Below are 20,690 nucleotides of genomic sequence, written 5' to 3'. Positions count from 1 at the left end.
GGCGCGGAAACGCAGCGGTTAGAGCTCTAGACTCCCCGAGGACCCAGAGAGGCAGCCAGGTACGCGGACGGGCGCAGCGGGAGGGGCGTGGAGGAGGAAGAGGAGAGGGAGGAGGAGGGCTGAGGAGCGGTGGGAGTGGAGAGAGGCTGGAAGCGGGGCGGGACCCGGAGCCCGAGCGCGAGCGCGAGCGCGGGGCGGGGGTTGGGGGGGCCGGATGGGAGGGCGACCGGTGGAGCCGGGAGGTGGGAGCAGCCCGGGGGAGCCTCCTGGGCGCGGGCCTGTGCCCGCACTTCCCCTACCCGCCCTGCTGCGTTCCCAGGTTATGCACGGGGGTGCTGGGTGCTCAGACAACACAAGTCCAGGGTGGCAGGGTGGGCATGGAAGCCACCGCCGTGGATTCCACACTTGGCGCTTGGGCACCCGCCTGGTGCTGGGCACTGTGCTCGACGCCGGCAGTTTCAGGGCAGTTCCAGGCTAGTGCGCGCCTCCGCGACCCCTCAGTAGCGTCAGTATGGGATGATTCGTACACTATTTAACCGTCACACCAACCCAGAGGGCCAGAGATTTTCAAACCCATTTTATAAATGAGAGCTAAGCGCCAGAGAGGTCGTTTCCCCCAGTCCTCAAACCCTGAGATTTTAACCTGGGTCTGTCTAGTCCCCAAGCCCTTGTTCTTTTCCAGTGCGCCTCTTTTCCAGTGGACTTAAAAAAAATTCATTTTGGTTTATTCATTTTTGAGAGAGAGAGACAGAGCCAGCAGGGGAGGAGCAGAGAGAGAGGGAGACACAGAACCCAAAGCAGGCTCCAGGCCCCATACTGTCAGCACAGAACCCGACCGGGGGCTGGAATCCATGAAGCACGAGATTTATGACCTGAGCCAAAGTCCAACACTTAACCAACTGAGCCACCCAGGTGCCCCTCCAGTGGACTTTTAAATATCTTCATCCTCTGACTTCCTTGCCTGTCTCTGCCTTCCTTGAGCAGCTAATTTATGTACTGACTTGTTCACACCCTGATCAGACTCCCTGCCATACTGGCCTAGGACAGGGGAGCTACACAATGTCCCAAATTATAATTCCACCCCCCCCAACCCTCCCACCCCCGCCCCTGCCAGGAAGCAAAGCCAACACACCTTTCTACTCTCAGAAGTTATTTATAGATTACAAGAGCAGCATTCTCAGTAGGATCAGGGAACCACAGACTGAAGGAACCATATGTGGCCCTTAGGAATTGCCTGTCTGTCCTCTCAGGGTACACTAGGGAAACTCTTTGAGAGTTACACAGCTTTGCCCAATCACACTGATCCAGGACTAGAGACTCCTGAGCTTTAGCTGTCCTATTTTATATGCGAATCATGCCCATTCAGCTAGACACGGGGTATTGGGGTTGAAAAAGACTTGTGGGGCATGTAACCAGTTACTGAGTCACAGCAAGGTTTAAAAAATAATAATAATTGAACAGAATAGAAAAAGTGCACTGCAGATAGTAAAACTAAGTGTTCTTTCATAAAATGTCTCTTTCAGTTACATATGTATGTATGCATTATGGACCAGATCACAATGTAAAATGCATTTCTTACTTTGAATCAGGTCAAAAAGGCTTGAAAGCCACTGAATCTGACACCTCCCACTGGACAGATGGGCAGGGGCTAACTCAAGATTACAAGATCTTTAGCTCTTTTCATTTTTCACAGGAGTGGGTAGAGGAGGAAATAGTTATTGTGATGCCTTGAAACTCCTCAGTTCCTCCATCCCTTGCTTTGGGTATATGGGGGATATATCATGGGCATCAGGTGACCTGGGTTCAAGCCCTAGCTCTACTCCTTCCCTGGTTTTTCTGTGTTTCAGGTCACCTTTCTTCATCTAGGCCAGCTTCTAAGACGCTAATGTGTGCCATGCTTTTTAATGTTTATTTATTTTTGAGAGGGAGAGAGACAGAGGGCAAGTGGGGGAGTACCAGAGAGAGAGGGCGACACAGAATCTGAAGCAGGTTCCAGGCTCTGAACTGTCAGCACAGAGCCCAACGCGGGGCTCAAACCCACGAACCACAAGATCATGACCTGAGCTGAAGTCGGATGCTTAACCGGCTAAGCCACCCAGGTGCCCCTGTGTGCCATGCTTTTGACCTGAACACTGGAGTCCCTGAGGGGGTCAGATCTGGGTCTGCCCTTGAGAAACACACAGTATGGTGGGGGAGTCACACAGATGATCATAGGACAGAGCAGTGAAAGGGGAAATGTAGGGACCATGGCCACAGAGGGGTCACCATCTGAAGGACAGAAGAATAATTTTGGAAGGCGTAGTGTCCTCAAGGGTCACTATAAGGTCAAATGTGAAAACTGGAGGGAATCGTTATTATCCCCCAGAAAACATTTCCACTGAGCTATGGATCTCTGCAAACTGGGAGCTGGATGGCATACCCTAATGAAGGTGCACTTTGACCTCTTTATTTATCAGATGGAAAGTAAAGGGGGTGGAGTGGAATCCCATGGAAAGGAGAGAGGTTTAACTGAAAGGTAAAAAGGACTGTACTCTGACTTTTGGGAAAATTGTGAAGCTGCCAACAGTTTCCAGAAAACTTTTCCAGCCAAGAATTAATTTGTTCCTCCCAACAACCCTGTGGGATGAGCCAAGCAGGGATGATTGTGCCCCTGAGAAATAACAAACCCAATGTCACACAGCAGTCAATGGCCCAGGCATTGATAAACATGATAAACGTGTCTGTTTATCCAAGGGTTCCTTTAGTGGTCTGATGAAGACTTATAGACCACCCCCCCCATTCAGAAGACTATTAAAAAAATTTTTTTTAACGTTTATTTATTTTTGAGGGAGAGAAAGAGACAGAGTGTGAGCTGGGGAGGGTCAGAGAGAGAGGGAGACACAGAATCCGAAGCAGGCTCCAGGCTCTGAACTGTCAGCACAGAGCCCGACAAAGGGCTCGAACTCACAAACTGTGAGATTGTGACCTGAGTGGAAGTTGGACACCCAACTGACTGAGCCACCCAGGCGCTCCTGGAAGAATATTTTTTTTTTATATTCTTTTTTTTCTTAATGTTTTTATTTATTTTTGAGACAGAGAGAGACAGAGCATGAACAGGGGAGGGGCAGATAGAGAGGGAGACACAGAATCGGAAGCAGGCTCCAGGCTCTGAGCCATCAGCCCAGAGCCCGATGCAGGGCTCGAACTCACAGACCGCGAGATCGTGACCTGAGCTGAAGTCGGACGCTTAACCGACTGAGCCACCCAGGCGCCCCCCTGGAAGAATATTTTTAACTACAAAGAGTAAATTACTTAGGATAACAAGAATACTAGTTATATTGGATCATTATCGAAATATTTATTTTGTGTCTTTTTTAAACATTAAAAAGCAAGATCTAGAGATTGGTCTATTAACTATTGTAATTTTGAGGTGGTGAATGAGTGTAAATAGTATTTCAAGATATTGCTACTGCAATGCAATACAAAACTATCTAGGATTTCTATTGGTGACAAAGTCACAGATACTGATAAATAGTACTGTGGCTTGTTCCTTACCTGCATGACAGAAAGAAATGCTAAATTCCAGTTACAGGTTAGTGAAAACAGGATGTAATTTTTTTTCATTCCAGGTTCATAGACTACCCCCCACCCCCCCCACCCCGCCCTGAACTCTAACCGCGGACCCCTTGGGCTCTGTGGACCATATGCTAAAATCCTTTCGTTTTTCTGGCCTACCTCCTACTGTAATGCTTATTCTTCTTGCAGGCACTTATTGTAGACCTACTAAGTATCAGGAAGTTTTCCATCTTGTATGTCATACAGTCTTATTCTTCTTGCAGGCACTTATCAGGAAGTTTTCCATCTTGTATGTCATACAGTCCTTGAAAACTTCCTTTGAGATCAGTGTTATTCTTCCCATTTTGCAAAGTAAGAAACTCAGGGAGGTTAAGTGATTTACCCAAAGTCACACAGCCAGTGTGACTCCTTCCATCAATTCCTTCCTCCCCAGCTGAGGTCTGGGGACCAGAGTCTCCAATACCACAAGGGAAAGAAAGTATAGGAGGGAAGGGTGAGCAGGGAGAATTCACATTTATGGAGAAAACACTGTAATCTAGAGTTTGTGTTCTGTGCTTTTCATCCTCTCCTTTAACCTTCCCAACAACCCTGTGTACTATTACTCTCCCGGTTTTAAATAACAAAATATATACATATTCATTATAAAACAACAAACTAGAAATTATAGTAAGTTAAAGGAAACAATCAAAATCACCCATAATCTCATCACACAAAACAAATACTTTGGTATGGTGTCTTCCAGATACACAGACACACACACCACACCTTGGACCCAAACAGGTTAAGTAGCTTGCCCAACTATATGCAAGGAGTAAGTTCCAGTCACCTGCAGTGTGACCTTAGGTCGGTCACTTTTTGCCTGTGCATTACATTAGGGCAGTAGTTTATATTACTGGAGATGGAAGCGTGTGTCCCCTGGCACCCAGTGAGCCATAACTGGAAGCCTCTCCTGCGTGGCTCTCCAAGCAGTGCCCCTAGACCTCAGCACCCTTGCTCCAGGAACCCAGTCCCCTCAGAGAGGCTCTAGAAAGAAATGGCCCCTCGCTGGAGTGAGCCACGCAGTGTGGTGACCTCAGTCAGCAGCGGCTGAGAGCCCGTGTGCAACCTGAGGTTGAGTATTCACTGCTGGGCTCAGCCGCGTGTGGGCCCCGCGGGCAGTGTCTGCACTCGACACCGCCGAGCACCCCTCTCCCCTTGCCCTGCTTCCTGCAGCTGTGCCCACCCTGAACCCATCCCCTACACACCCCCATCCTCACCTTCGGGCACCCACCGAGCTCTGGGGTCAGCTTGCAGTTCACTGCAGCTGGAGAAGCAAAGGAAGGAGGCACAGGTGCATTATTTCCCTCTAAGTGCCAGTTCCTCTCAGGGCCTCCCCGTTGATGCCCAGTACGAATCCTTCCTTTCCTGTCCATAATGATGCTCTTGTGTCTCATCCTGAGAGAAGTGACTTTACCACAGTGGAACACCTTGATGACATCCAGGGACAAATGACATCCAGGGACAAATTGGGACCTAGGCTCAGAGCTCCTGATACCAGCCAAACTCTTTCCTGACTCCAGGTGTAGAGTTTTTGTTAAGACACATTAAACAACATAAAGGATAGTATAAGGACCACCCATGTACCTTCCACTCAGCTTAAGAAATACAAACATTGATCAGTCCTGTTTGAAGCCCCCTGTGTACTCCTTCCTGCCTGCCCTCTCCTCCCCCAGATAACTGCTCTCCTGAATTTAGTGTTTATCATTACCATGCTCTTCTTCATGCATTTATCACATAAGTATGGATCTTTGAGAAATTGTAGGGAGTTGCTTTACTTGTGATAAAACTTTAAATAAAAATCATACTGCATGTATTCTTCTGGAACCTTTTTTTTTTTTTCACTCAGTTGTGTGTTTGTAAACTTTGTACTGATGTGTATGCTCAATCTGGTTCATCCAATTTTGCTGCTATGTAGTTTTACATTTAGTGAATATGTGATGATTGATTATCCATTTTCTTCAACATTTAGGTTCCTTTCAATTCTTTTATTGCTATACGATGATGCTGCTCTTGAGGGTTTTTTTCTTTTAAAGTCAACTTTATTGAGGTGTAGGGGCGCCTGGGTGACTCAGTTGGTTAAGCGACTGACTCTTGATTTCGGCTCAGGTCATGATCTCACTGTTGTGAGATGGAGCCCCACGTCGCAATCCATGCTGGGCATGGATGGAGCCTGCTTAAGATTGTCTCTCTCCCTCTTCCTTTCCCCCTCCCCTGCTCATGTGCTCTCTCTCTCTCTCTCTCTCTCTCAAAAAAAAAAAAAAAAAAAAGATTTTAGTTTTTTAAAGTAATCTTTACACTTAACATGGGGCTCGAACTCACAACCCAGAGACAAAGAGTAGTATGCTTTACCACCAAGCCAGCCAGCTGCCCCTCCCTTCTCATTTTCTTAAATTCATTTTTCAAAAAGCAGAAATTAAAATTTTAGTCTAATTTATCACTTTTTTTTCTGTTAAGATTAGTGTTTCCTGTGTTCTATCTAAAAAAAATCTTTGCCGGGGTGCCTGGGTGGCTAAGTCGGTTGAGCGTCCAGCTTCCGCTCAGGTCATGATCTCGCGATCTTTGAGTTCGAGCCCCGCTTTGGGCTCTGTGCCGACAGAATGCTTCGGATTCTGTGTCCCCCTTTCTGAATGCCCCTCCCCCACTCATGCTCTGTCTCTCTCTCTCTCTCTCTGTCTCAGAAATACATAAACATTAAAAAAAATTAAAAAAAAATCTTTGCCTACCTCAAGATAGCAAAAATTTTCTCCTGTGTTTTCTTCTAGAAGTTTTATGTTTATGCTTCTGAGTTAGTTTTTATGTGTAGCGTGAAGCAATGGTTGAAGTTCACTTTTACATACACATATCCAGGGGTACCTGGCTAACTCAGTCAGGAGAGTATGTGACTCTTGATCTCAAGGCTGTGAGTTCGAGTCCCATGTTGGGTGTAGAGATCATTTAAATATAATAAATAAATTTTTTATTTATAAAAAAAAATATGTGGATATCCAGTTGTTCCGAAAATCATCCCTTGAAAAGATTATCCTTTCTCCCATTGGATTAACAGATTTTCTGAAGGCTTCACTTGATCTGTTGAGTTGTCCCAGTGATTCCAGAACCTCTAAAATCTGAACTCTCCCTGTCTCTTCAACTATACCTGCCTCTTCTTTCCTACAGGAAGCTTCCGATTTAACCAGTCTGACCTGGGAAAGGAACCCCTTCACCCAAGTTTTTGCTCATGTAGTTCCCCCCCTTGTACTTATCTAAATCCTCTCCACCTTTCAAGGCCAGGCTTGAAATAACCCCTTCTGCTGGACGCCTTTCTGTGGCCAACTCTCAGGACATTGTACTTTTCTGCAGTATCTGTTGTCCTGACTATATATGTACCATTCATTGAGCACCTTCCATGTGTCATCATCTCACTTGGCAATTACAGCTTCAGACCACAAGCTCCTCTATGACGGAGGTAGTGCCTGCTTCAGCCCTAGTTTCACTGCAGTTGGCTTAGGGTCTTCTAGAAGGCAGGACTGCTGCTTTGCACTGCCTTTGTTCCTTTGTGCATATTAGGAAAAAAGTGACCTTTCCCGTGGCCTGATGTAGCTCCATGCCAAAGGTAAGGCTGGGTAATTAGAGTTCAGGCCAGATTCCAACTCCCACCTGTCCCTTCTGTTGCATATCTTTAAAACCTGCATGGCCATAAGGGTCAACTGTACCTCAAGAGAGGAATTAATAACTGAACAAGTCATTCTGAAGTATGGGTATTTTATATATAAATATGTAGTCAATATATCTATCAAGCCTCAGAGAAGTTAAACTACTCACCTGAGTAGTTTAAATCCCAACCTGGTATTTGCCCCGCTGGGATTTGTCCCAGGTCTGTTAATCCCCAAAACTCAAGGAAACACTGCCTTTGCCTACCTCCTTCTCTGGTCTCAACATGAGTCCAGCTCTTCACGTGTTAATAAGCATTTTTCATGTTCACAATTCTTTTTCAGCCTGAGATCAGCCACTCCTGGAATTTACTCTAAGATTTCTGCTCCCTGGAGTGAATGTCTTGCTTTCTTCTAGGATCATGTCTCTAATCCTAACTGCTCCCTCTCCATCCTAGCTGGAGTGTCATTAGAGTCCAGGAAACAGAGACTAGGGAAAGGCAAGGACTTTGGTACCGGATCAGCCTATCAATACTTGGCAATTGACTTCCTGGGAGAAGTTGGACTTCTTACTTAGCCTCATCTGTAAAATGGAAGTCAAAATACTGACCTCATAGGAATGAGATAGAGGTACATGAGCACTTGGGAAAGGTTAGTTCTCCCCTTTCTTCCACTTTGCTGAGAACAAGGATTGTGTCTCGTGTTAGGTCCATACACAAGAAAACTTCCGCATTTATTTACAGAAGATTCTTAGTGACATTTGTCAACCCTATGACTGGAACTGCCTTTTCTGTTAACCTTGGCCAAGTCTGTTCCCATCTCTGAGCCTCAATTTCCTGTTTTTTAAATGGAGACAATAAACTTAAATAACCACAAGAAGAACTATCATTTACTGAATATTTACTATGTATCAGGTACTTCAGTGGTTTGTGGGTGTATTAGCATTTATCATCATAATAGGTTTATGCATTAAATGCTATTAATATCCCCCATATCCCAGAGGGAGACACTGAGGCCCAGCAAGGTATAGTACTTTGTTCACGAGTCACCCAGCTGCTAAGCAGCAGAGCTGGGATTGTGACTCCTGCTCTGCAATACTCCAGACCAGGATTTATTAACCTATTGACATTTTGAGATAATTCTTTGTTGTGATGGACAGTTCTGTGCAGTATAGATGTTCAGCAGCATCCATGGGTTCTACCCACTAGATGCCCATAGTACCCATCCCCTAGTTGTGACAACAAAAAATGTCTCTAGACATTGTCAAATGCCAACTAAGTATTGATTAATAATTAAGGCTTGGCAAATAGCTAAACCACTAAGTGCTAAGATAAAACCTGATAAAGTATAATGCTTATAAAGAGTTAGAAGATAACTAAAGTGTAAGTAGAAAATCAAATATTAACTACTCAAGTATTAGTTGATTTACCAAGGGATTAATTTAAAACTAAGTTGTTAGCAGATACTGGTTAGTCAATGACGATTAAGGTAACAGTTGATAAGGATTTAAAGTGAGATTTTTTTCCTCTGGGACTCTTGCACATTCGAGGGGACGTGGCGACAGCAGAAAGCTGATAAAGCCTAGGAATGAAGGTCTAATTGGGACTACAAAATCCTCAGCTGGACTCTAAATTTCTGGGGGAAACTGACAGCACAGAGCTGGTGCTCAAAATGCTTACCTTATAATTAAATGTAATACTAAGAGCCAGGCACTGTGCTAGGGAGAGAAGGGAGGGCAGTCACTTAAACAATAATACTATAGTGAGCGAGTGGTGTGTGAATGTAAAGGCTTTGGGGATTTGTGAAGGCTGAGTGGAAGGGAGAGAGGTGTGTCCAGGAGAGATGATGAGTTTAGTTCCGGACATGTTGAACTGAAACGTTTGTAGACATGCCCAGTAGGCAAGTGAGTAATAGGTGAATAATATCTATCCAGTGTAGATGCAAGGTAGAGATTTGGGTGTCAAGAGAGCATGGGTGGTGGTCAAAACCATGAGAAACAATGAGGTACCTGCAGAAGAGTACATGGTGTGAGAAAAAGGACCAGCCTATTACTCCAAAGAAGACCAGTAGCAAAGGAGTGGGCAGGGGGAAGAGACATTAACAGATACTGAAAGGTAAAAGCACTCAAAGAGATTGGGGTGGAATCAAGAGAAGATAGTGGCATGAAAGCAGAGAATGTGTCAGGGAGAAGAGTGTAGTCATCAGTGTCAGATGTGGCTAAGAGGCTAAGCAGGATAAGCCAGAGAGACATCCACTGAAAATGTCGTTCTGGGGGCAAATGGCTGGCTCAGTCAGTAGAGTGTGCAACTCTTTAAAAGAAATTTTTTTGGGGAGCCTGGGTGGCTCAGTCGGTTAAGCAGCTGACTTCGGCTCAGGTCATGATCTCACAGTCCGTGAGTTCGAGCCCCGTGTCGGGCTCTGTGCTGACAGCTCAGAGCCTGGAGCCTGTTTCAGATTCTGTTCCTCCTTCTCTCTCTGACCCTCCCCTGTTCATGCTCTGTCTGTCTCTGTCTCAAAAATAAATAAACATTAAAAAAAAAATTTTTTTTTTCAACGTTTATTTATTTTTGGGACAGAGAGAGACAGAGCATGAAGTGGGGAGGGGCAGAGAGAGAGGGAGACACAGAATCGGAAACAGGCTCCAGGCTCTGAGCCATCAGCCCAGAGCCTGACGTGGGGCTCGAACTCACGGACCGCGAGATCGTGACCTGGCTGAAGTCGAACGTTTAACCGACTGCGCCACCCAGGCGCCCCCCCAAAAAAATTTTTTTTTAAGTATACTTATGTTGAGAGAGAAAGCGAGTGGGGAAGGGACAGAGAGAGAGGGAGTGAGAGAGAATCCTTAGCAGGATCCACGCCAACAGTGTGGAGCCTGATGTGGGGCTTGAGCCCACGAACTGCAAGATCATGACCTGAGCTGAAACCAACAATCAGATGAGAGAGAGCGAGCATGGGAAAGGGGCACCCAGGTGCCCCAATGTTTATTTTTGAGAGAGAGAGAGAGAGAGCCCATGGGGGAGGGGCAGAGAAGAGAATGTGGTTCTGAGGTGTCTATCACAAACATTTCTTTGCTGCATTTCGTTGCGTGTGTGTATGTGCATGGCATATGCAGACCTGGAACTTGGAGCAGGGTGTGATGTGTAAAGGCAGGCTTGGAGGCCACGATAGAGGGACTTGTGGTCGGCTTACAGAGAGCCTTCTTTTATTCTGGGTAACTTTTGAGAAGGACTGTTAAGGGACACTGCAAAAACTGTAAGCACAGTTCAACCCTTTCATTGTCCAGTGGCAAAATGGAAGACAGCAGAGAGGGAACAATTTGCTCAGTCTATGAGTCAGGGACACAGCCAGGACTTGAATCTGAGTCTCCCTTCTAGAAGAGTGACCTTGGGAGAAGTGGACATTAAATTCTTATTAGCCAGTGAATTACTGATCGGTGACTTTGCTCATCACCTCAGTTTTTAGCTGCCTCTTTTGATATTTAGATAAAAGCGAAATACATATTTTATATACAAAATTCAAACATTACAAAAATACTTAACAAAGACAGTGAAGGACTCCTGTTATGCCCTCTTTGCCCTGACTCGCTCATTGACAATCACCATTAATAGTTTGGTCTATATTCCTCCCTCCCTCTCTCCCTCTTACTTAACATTGAAATTTTTGATAAAAATATTATGCTTGCTTACAGTGGATTTTTTAAAAGATTTTATTTTTTAAGTAATCTCTGCACCCAATGTGGGTCTTGAATTTACAATCCCGAGATTAAGAGTTGCATGCTCTACTGACTGGGCCAGCTAGGTGCCCCTCTACTGGCTTGTGTGTGTGTGTGTGTGTGTGTGTGTGTGCACGTGTATTCATTCTGTTTTACAACTTGCCCTTTTTTTGCTTTTTGAAAACTTATTATGGTAGTATATAGAATTCTGATTCATTCATTTTGGGGCACCTGGCTGGCTCAGTGGGTAGAGCATGTGACTCTTGATCTCAGGGTTGTAAGATTGAGCCCCACGTTGGGTGTAGAGATATCTTAAAAATATTTTAAGACAAAAATCTAATTCATTCATATTAAGAACTGTATTAGTGAACTATTTGGATTTGTACACTAATTTATTATCAGATCATATTGATGGACATAGAGGTGCATCCAATTTTCACTATTTGAACAGTAAACATACATATTATTGTACATATATATTTGCACAGTTGGGGAGACTTCTAGGATGAGAAATGATGGATCAATGGGCATGAGCATTTTGTTTTAAAAGACACTGCCGGGGCACCTGGGTGGCTCAGTCAGTTGAGCATCTGACTTCAGCTCAGGTCATGATCTCACAGCTCGTGAGTTTGAGCCCCGCGTCGGGCTCTGTGCTGACAGCTCAGAGCCTGGAACCTCCTTCAGATTCTGTGTCTCCCTCTCTCTGCCCTCTCCCAACTTGCACTCTGTCTTTCTCTCTCTCTCAAAATATAAGTAAACAGTAAAAAATAAATAAATAAATAAAAGATACTGCCAAATCACCATCCAAAAACTTATGTCAGTTCATTGTCCCACCAACAGTTACTATGAATGCCCATTTCCCCACATCCTTACCAACTATGAGTATTATCATTTAAAAAAATCTTTCCAATTTTAATGAGGCTGAGCATCTTTTCATATCCTTATTATCCATCTACATTATTCTGTGAATGATCTCTTCATATCTTTTGCCTATTTGTTATTGTAGTGTACTTTTGGTCAGTGCATTCTTACTGGGCAATGATTGGCTTGATAAAAAAAAAAAAATTAGGAAGTCTTTGTACCAGATTCCTAACAGTGTTTACTTACCTCCAGGGAGTGAGATATAGAAAACCAGGGAGATACTTTCATTTTTAAAAAATTTTTTAAATGTTTATTTATTTTTGAGAGAGAGAGACAAAGTGTGAGTAGGGGAGGGGCAGAGAAAGAAGGAGACACAGAATCGGAAGCAGGCTCCAGGCTGAGCTGTCAGCACAGAGCCTGATGTGGGGCTTGAACTCACGAACTATGAGACTATGACCTGAGCTGAAGTTGGACGCTTAACGGGCTGAGCCACCCAGGTGCCCAGATACTTTCACTTTTATTTATTATCATCCTGTATTATTTTACATCTATTTGGATTACTTTTTCAATTAAAAAAATAATACAGAGGAAAACAACTACAACAAATAAATCTTTGGCCTGGATTCTCAATGGCTGGAAATTCATGTTGGGTGCAAGTTTTTATTGATTACAAGTTATTTTTTGGTTCATATGCAAAAAACATTTATTGAATGCTCCTAGTGAGCTGGCACTGCCCTAGGCACCTTTCATAGGTTGTTCATCCTCATCCTCACAACAGCTCTGTGAGGTAGGAATTGGTCCCATCTTATAGAGTTCTTAACAGGCAGCAGATTATTGCTTGATATACTTCTATTTGCCACATGTTTTCATGGGCTAGAGGTGCTTATTGGCTGGTGATTCATTGGTCAAGAGCTCTCCCTGGCCAGGAGTTCCTAAAGGTTGTTCTAAGACTCAAATACAAAATACCAGATTTTTCCCTCATAGGAAGGATAGGGTACATGGGATAAAAGTGGAGGAAGGAGAGTCCATAGGCCCTCCCTCCGAGCACCATTGAGCACGACTGAGTTTGCTTTGGTCACCATCCAAGGTGTAGGGTGGGGGGAATGGGACAGTGGGAGAGGAGAGAAAGTGGTTATAAGTCTTCTCGCTTCTTCAGGATGAGCTTCCTCACGAGTGCTGTGATCTGGGGCCTGATTTCCTCCACCGACACAGTTGGGTCCCAAGCCCCTACTACCTTTCCATCTGGGGCCACTAGGTACTTCCAGAAGTTCCAGGTGGGCTCCTTCCCAGAAGTCTCTAGAGAAAAAGGAAGAAGGAAAGCAAAATGTGCTTCCCGGTGTCCACTCTCCTGGAATTCCATTATCGGTGTCCATCCTTCCCTTGAAGCAGTTGTTCCATTATTTAGAATTAACTAGAGAGCTTTTTAAAATCCTGATGCCCAGGCCACACCCCAGACTACTTAAATCAGAATCTCTGGTGGTAAGTCTTAGGAATCAGTAATTTTTTTTAAGTTTATTTATTTATTTTGAGAGAGAGTGCAAGTGGGAGAGGGGCAGAGAGAGGGAGAGAATCCCAAGCAGGCTCCATGCTGTCAGTGCAGAGCCCAATACAGGGCTCGATCCCATGAACTGTGAGATCATGACCTAAGCCCAAACCAAGGGTCAGATGCTTAACTGACTCAGCCACCCAGACGCCCCCAGGCATCAGTATTTTTTTAAAAACTCTCTAGGAGGGGCGCCTGGGTGGCGCAGTCGGTTAAGCGTCCGACTTCAGCCAGGTCACGATCTTGCGGTCCGTGAGTTCGAGCCCCGCGTCAGGCTCTGGGCTGATGGCTCGGAGCCTGGAGCCTGTCTCCGATTCTGTGTCTCCCTCTCTCCCTGCCCCTCCCCCGTTCATGCTCTGTCTCTCTCTGTCCCAAAAATAAATAAACGTTGAAAAAAAAAAATTTTAAAAACTCTCTAGGAGATGCCAATATGGCCCCAAGGTTGAGAACTACTGCTTTAGGATTCTGTGAAGTACTTGATAAAGTAGTATCAGATCCTCCTTTCTTAATGATCTCAAACTACTAAATAGTCTACAGCCTATTCTCTAAGGAAATCTTAATGGTTTCCAAATGTTAGTCTGTGGACTGGTTGCATCTGAATCTTGGTTGTGGGGGTGGGGGGAGGTACTTAAATAAATTCTTGGGCCCTGCTTCAGTAGGTCTCAGACTAAACCACTTTTAAGAGTTCCCAGTTGCTTTTATTTTTTTTTTTTAATTTTTTTTTTTTCAACGTTTATTTATTTTTGGGACAGAGAGAGACAGAGCATGAACGGGGGAGGGGCAGAGAGAGAAGGAGACACAGAATCGGAAACAGGCTCCAGGCTCTGAGCCATCAGCCCAGAGCCTGACGCGGGGCTCGAACTCACAGACCGCGAGATCGTGACCTGGCTGAAGTCGGACGCTTAACCGACTGCGCCACCCAGGCGCCCCCCCAGTTGCTTTTAAAGCACATTTAGGTTTGATCTATAACTATGGGAACTGGAAAGGTACTAATAAAAACACACAGGGGAAAAAAAGCAAATATTAGGATTGACCCATACGGCAAAATTCAAATCTGCATCAGTAAGGGATTTTTTGTTTGCTACACTGTTTTCATTTACTCCTCCAAGTAAATGGGTGGGGGGTGGTAGTGAGGGATGTGAAGGCAATCAAATACACAGCATAGATGGCAAAAATGGAGCCTCCAAAGGAAGAGAAAGGCCCAAGGAAGGAAACAGGACCATAATGATAAGCTTGACCCATGACCTCATTTTGTAGTTCTGAAGCTTCTGGGGATGCAGAGGGGACCTATTTCTGAAATATTAAGATCTGGAATTTTTGCTCTGAAGGTTTCCCTCCATGGTATATGGACTTTGCCCCTAACTCAGGACAGGAGATAACCTGTCAGCCATCTTGGTCAGCCTTCTCCAGACATGTGGCATCCTCTGTCTGCCCTTGGTGTCTCCATCCGAAATCCATAAGCTCGACTAATTCACACAGACTAAATCTGAGGGCCTCAGTCTCCTTTTAAAATCCCTGTGTATGAAAACAGGACCTCAGAGAAGTCTGCTAGAGTGCCCCTGAGGGGGAACTTCAAGGCAGCAGGGGTAGAGGTATCCTCAGGCAGGAATACCTCTCTGTTCATCCTCAAAGATGAGTGCTCGAACAGACCGTGAACCTATATGCAGGAGTCTGGAAAGGGCCCCAGGTCACCCAATCAGCAAGTAGTTTCTGCTGCCCAGGGAGCCATGACCTCAGCCAGCTGAGGGAAAGTAAGGGAACAGATCAGGACTCACGGATCAGGTACTTGAAGGCAGGGTGGGCACCAGTGCCAGTAACTGCGACCTTGCTAAACATGGGGAAAGAGACACCATAGGTGCGGCGGGCGAAGCTCTCGATCTCCTTGTTGCTATCGGGCTCCTGCTGGCCAAACTGGTTGCAGGGGAAGGCAAGCACATTGAAGTGATGGGGCCCCAGGTCCCGCTGCAGCTGCTGCAAGGCTCTGTAGTGCTGGTCTGTGAAGCCGCACTCGCTAGCCACGTTCACTACCAGGGACACCTGGGTGGCAAAAACAAAACCCAGATACATACACAGCCCAGTGAAGAGTCATGCACTTTCACATGCCAGACGTGCCCACACGGTGACCACCCCCCAAAAATTAATGCTTTCTCATATATTCAAGAGCACAGTGTATACATATATAAATGTGCAATGCTCTCACAAACACATGCACATAGGCACAAATGAAATCAAACATTCAGGGGCTTGCAGATATGTGTGCATACACATACATGAACATCCATGAGAATAAGCATACAATATACATAAATGGGGATGCATATGCCCCATGACACAAAAATATATTAGCACACATCACACATGCCCACAAACACACACAACACATTTACACAGAGAGGCACACACACTGGTGAGCTCACATCAGGAGGTAATGTGGGGGCACCTGGGTGGCTCAGTTTGTTAAGCATCTAAGTCTTCATTTTGGCTTAGGTCATGATCTCATAATCGTGAGATCGAGCCCCATGTCGGGCTCTGCGCTGAGCATATGGAGCCTGCTTAAGATTCTCTCTCTCTCTCTCTCTCTCTCTCTCTCTCTCTCTCTCTCTCTCTCTCTCTCTCTCTTCCCCTCAGCCTTTCTCCCCTGCTGGCATGCTCTCTCTCTAAAAAAAAAAAAAAAAAAAATTTAAAAAATTTAAAAAAAACTTAAAAAATAAAATTAAAACAAAAAAGGAGGTAATGTGGGGGAATGGAAAGGCAGACCTGGGTTCAATTTCTGGTTCAGTCAACTGGCACTTATCACTTTACATGAGTAATAAACCCTTCTAAGAAACCCACTGTGAACCTGTTGAAGGCAGGAGCCATGTCCTCTTCAGGTCTCAGAAAGTGCTAAATGAATAAGTAAATGTACACACATACACAATCACATGGATATAGAGACAGACGTAGGTTTTCTTCATAAAAGGACCCCATGGCAATCCCTTTCTGCGCCTCTCCCTCCAGCACACAAATACCACTTTCTTGAGTCACTAGACTATTCCTTAAACTTCTTATCGCCTTATAATAAATGCATTTATTTATAGCCTTTAGGTGATACATACAAAGCTGGCTGATAAATACAATTGCTGACAATACAACAAGTAGAATTTTGGCACCAATGCTGTATACATTGTTAAAGAATTCTTAAATCTTACCCTGTGTCTGTGGAGCCCAGCCCTATCTCTTTGGCCACTTTTTTGGAAGAGCTAGGATTATACTAGCTGGCTCCATAAAGAGGGCCACCTCCCAGAGACAGCCTGGGGCACTGGACATACACTGGCACAAACTGCTCAGGCTAGACAGGCTTTTTCAACCTCAGCACTTGGTCCATTCTTTTCTTCCTTCTTCCTTCCTTCCTTCCTTCCTTCCTTCCTTCCATTTATTTATTTATTTATTTATTTATTTATTTATTTATTTATTTATTTTGAGACAGAGCAAGAGAGCACAAAGCCGGGTAGAGGCAGAGAGAGAGAGAAAATCCCAAGCAGGCTCTCAGCTGTCAGTGCAGAGCCCGAGATGGGGCTCAGTCTCATGAACCATGAGATCATGATTGAGCCAAAATCAAGAGTCAGTGCTTAATGGACTGAGCCACCCAGGCACCCCACTGGGCCAGATAATTCTATTATGCAGGGGCTTTCCTATTCATTGTAGGATGTTTAGCAGCATCCCTGGCCTCTACCCACTAGATGTCTAGCTTTAAAAAAATTTTTTTTAATGTTTATTTATTTCTGAGAGAGAGAGAGACAGAGACAGAGCGTGAGCAGGAGAGGGGCAGAGAGAGCTGTCAGTACACAGCCCAATGCGGGGCTCGAACCCATGACCCGTGAGAGTGTGACCTGAGTTGAAGTCGGACGCTTAACCGACTGAGCCACCCAGGCGCCCTGATGTCTAGTTTTGACAATCAAAAATGTCTCCAAACATTGCTGTATGTCTCCTGGGGAGCAAAATCACCCCCAGTTGAGAACTACTGGGCTGGATGATGAGAACTGTTGAGCTGTAACTCCCCTACCCTGCCTCTACCAGCTGAGGAAGGACCCATTCTATGGGGCCACAGGCCATTAGAACAACCTCCCCTATCTGTGTCAGCATGTTGTATTCTGCTTGTGGTGCTGAGAAACTGGGACCCTTAATTCCCTTCCTTAATTGGGGGTCTTCCTCTTTCTTTTCTGCTGGATCCCTGGGCAGTGAAAGCATTAAAAGTTGCTTTTTTTAACCCTTGTCTTGTGCGTCTGCCTACCCTTGGAAGGAGGGAAATCCTGTTTCTAGTTCCATACCTGAAACCAAAAAGTTTCTCCTTAAACTGATCAAAGCATGGATGGACAGAGACACCCAAATATACATAGTTAATTTACATATGTGCATATCAAAGCATAGATACAGACTCAGGCGTGCACATAGAAGCAAGGAAACAAACTATTTGCATGCATACTACACTCAGGCCTGCATGTACATAAGCTCACACCGTAGACAAGCACATTCCCAGGTAGTCACCCATTCATCCATACTCAACACTGATCTAAATGACTGCCTTCCAGTTAGTCACAGGGCATAAACTATACAATCTTGCTCATGGTTTTGTCTCCAGGGCTAGACTCAGTGCCAGGCATGTAGTGGGAGCCAATAAATCTCTTTCAATTTTTAAAAGACAGTGGTAAAATATACATAATGAGCCAGTAATTATTTACAGGTGAATGAATGACCAAGTGGTAGTCCTAGCTTGGATTAACTCGACAGAATCATTTACAGCTTCCCTGGACTATTTCTGGTTTCCCTCTAAACCTGGCAGCTAAGAGCTTGGGCTTTGGAGCTGGACTGCCTATGTTCAAATTCTCACTCTATCTCTTAGCAGGTGTGTGACTTTGTTCTTTTCTTTTTCTTTTTTCCATTTTCTTTCTGATTGATTTCTTGGCTTCTCACTCCTATGCTTTTTAGGATATGCCAGTAACCAAGAGTATGAAAACACTCAGAATTCTGGGATCACTTCTCTGGGTCATTTTTCTCCAGGATTTCTGTTCTTCACATCCTGGGTGCCTTATTACTTCTGAAAATAAATAAAATTTGTTCTATTTCCATCTTAGCACTTATTACCACTGTACTAGGAATTACCTTGTTCGTTTCTGTTCCTGTTTATTGTCTCTCTCTTCTCCATTGCATATAGGCTCTATTGAAGTGGAAACTTATCTTTTTTGTTCACCACTGTGTCCCAAAGACTGGCCGAGTACTTAGTATACAGTAGGTACTCAATAATAATGAATGAATGAATGAATGAATGAGTGAATGATTGAATGAATAGCAGAGCTAGTCAAGTGCTAAACCTGGAGCTCTCTGTTAAGCTGCACTAGAAGGAAGGAAAGGCCTAACTGGGAATGGGCCCTACTCTTATTGGCTCTTTGTCCTCAGTCCTGGATGAGTTTCCTGCTGGAGCCCACCAAACACAGGTACGGAGCACTCTACCAAGAGCTTCCACACTGTCATCTCATTTGAAATTCACAATACCTTGGGGGACAATCAGGACAAGGAATACTGCCCCCAGCACTACCAGCATATTTGAGCATTTTCAGGTTTAGAAAGTACTTTCTTCACTAAAGACTCGCTCCCAGGAGAAGAATGCTGATAGCCATTTTTGTGTGGTCCGTCCAAATCTGGATGCTGAACCTATGTGTTCATTACCAATTCCCCACCTTTCCCACATTAAGGCCCTAGAGCCATCTTGAGAAATGGGGCTCAGAGTGCTCTTCATTATACACAGTGTAACATCTAGGCCTCTGAATATACTGTTCAAGGCCCCTCTCGGTCCCTCCCTACTATCATCGGCCTCATCTTCCACCACTCAGCCTCATGCTGTATACTCCTTCAGGCAGATCTGCTTGAAGGCCACCCACTCCTCCTCCATCCTTCTTGCTGTTTGTTTGCTTTAGAGACTTGGTATGAACAGTTCTTTGCCTGGAAAGCTCTTCTTGGTCTTGCCAAAACTCACTCTTGTTTCAAAGACTCACCCAGGTACATTTCTTCTCTGAGTCCTCCCTGAGAGACTTGGTAATGAGACAGCAGTTAGCCTGGATGGCTCTTGTATCTCAGCCTGAGCTGCCATCTTAGGAGTTTGCCTAGAGAAGTCCACAGATGGATGGGTAGTTCTCTCCAGGCTCTGTGCTTTCTAGAGCTGTATGACCTTTCCTCTGGACCTTCCTGTCCTCTCTAAAGGATGATCTGTGTAAAAGTCGCCGTGCATCTTAACTAACTCCCCCAGCACTGCATATCCATATCCACGGGGTTCTCATTGGACTCAGTATCAGCAACAATCCCAGTTCCAGAGCGGAAACGGGGGATGGGAGAGACAAAGGCGGCAGGATGCTAGGGTTGCCTTTCGACCGGTGCTTGACAAAGGCCTAGCCGAGGCAAGCAGCCTCTGAGAGAGGTCGGGCTCCACTGCCCAAAGTCGCTGCGAGGGAAATCGGCGTAGGCTGGAAGAGCTTCGGGTTTCACTGCGCGCCGAGGCCGTGCCACGTAGTCGCGGGATAGGCTCAGCGCAGCATCTGGGGGCGCCGCACCCCGGGGGAGAATAGCTGGGGGAGTGGGAGCCAGGGCAGGGCTGCGGAACCCCCTCGGGGCCACACCCGTAGGGTCCCGGGCTGCGGGGTTCCCGCAACGGGCCCTGCCCGGGCGGCTCCGAGGCCCCGCCGGCGGACACTCACCGAACCGCGGTACTTCTCCAGCGACACCAACTTGCCCCGGATGTTGACCGCCTTGAAGTCGTAGAAGTCCTGCTCCCGCTGCGCGCAGGCCGCGGCCGATAGGAGCAGCCACGCCAACACCAGTGCACCCACCATGACTCGCTCCCGAGCTGGCGGCTCTGCGAGGGCAAAATCAGGCGGGGGTACCCAGCGTGGGGGGCGGGCGGAGGCGGCACCCGCGCCAGGGGGCCGGCGAGGCTGGACGCGCCCCCTCGCCTTCTGTCCCGCTGGCGGTGGAGCGCGGGGCTCTGGACCTCAGTCTCCCCATCTGCACCGTGGGAGCGTTGGACTGCGCGCCTGTCTCCGACCCCAGAGTCGTGGGTTCAGGCGTCTGACCACTGAGACCGTTCCGACCAGTTGCAGTGAGGCTCCGTCTTGTTTCAGGATGCAGCGACTCGGTAGGGAAAGAGGTGAAAAATTCGATTTGTGAGTTCAACTTTTAATTTGCTCAGTGGCCTTAGGCTGGTCAGGCCACTTCTCTGGGCTTCAGCTTCTCCATTAGTTCAGTGGCGCTAGCCTCCCTCCCTGACGCACCAGGGCAATATAGAATGGGAGTAATAGAAAAAATGGAGGTGAAACTGATGGGAGAA

At 45.9% G+C, this 20,690-nt stretch overlaps 1 protein-coding gene across 1 annotated transcript; it reads right to left on the bottom strand.

Moving 5' to 3' along the window:
* Window positions 1-12,334: 12,334 nt before the first annotated feature.
* On the bottom strand, window positions 12,335-20,211 carry GPX7 (glutathione peroxidase 7). Its single transcript, XM_030327744.1, has 3 exons — window positions 20,062-20,211; window positions 15,112-15,373; window positions 12,335-13,089 (listed from the first exon to the last, which is right to left on the bottom strand). Exons 1-3 carry the CDS (start codon window positions 20,194-20,196, stop codon window positions 12,926-12,928), a joined length of 561 nt encoding a protein of 186 aa, XP_030183604.1. The 5' UTR covers window positions 20,197-20,211; the 3' UTR covers window positions 12,335-12,925.
* Between the last annotated feature and the right edge of the window lie 479 nt (window positions 20,212-20,690).

This window comes from Lynx canadensis, chromosome C1 (genome assembly GCF_007474595.2).
Source record: "Lynx canadensis isolate LIC74 chromosome C1, mLynCan4.pri.v2, whole genome shotgun sequence".
Taxonomy (NCBI): domain Eukaryota; kingdom Metazoa; phylum Chordata; class Mammalia; order Carnivora; family Felidae; genus Lynx; species Lynx canadensis.
This window is presented reverse-complemented; position numbering and strand designations above follow the sequence as displayed.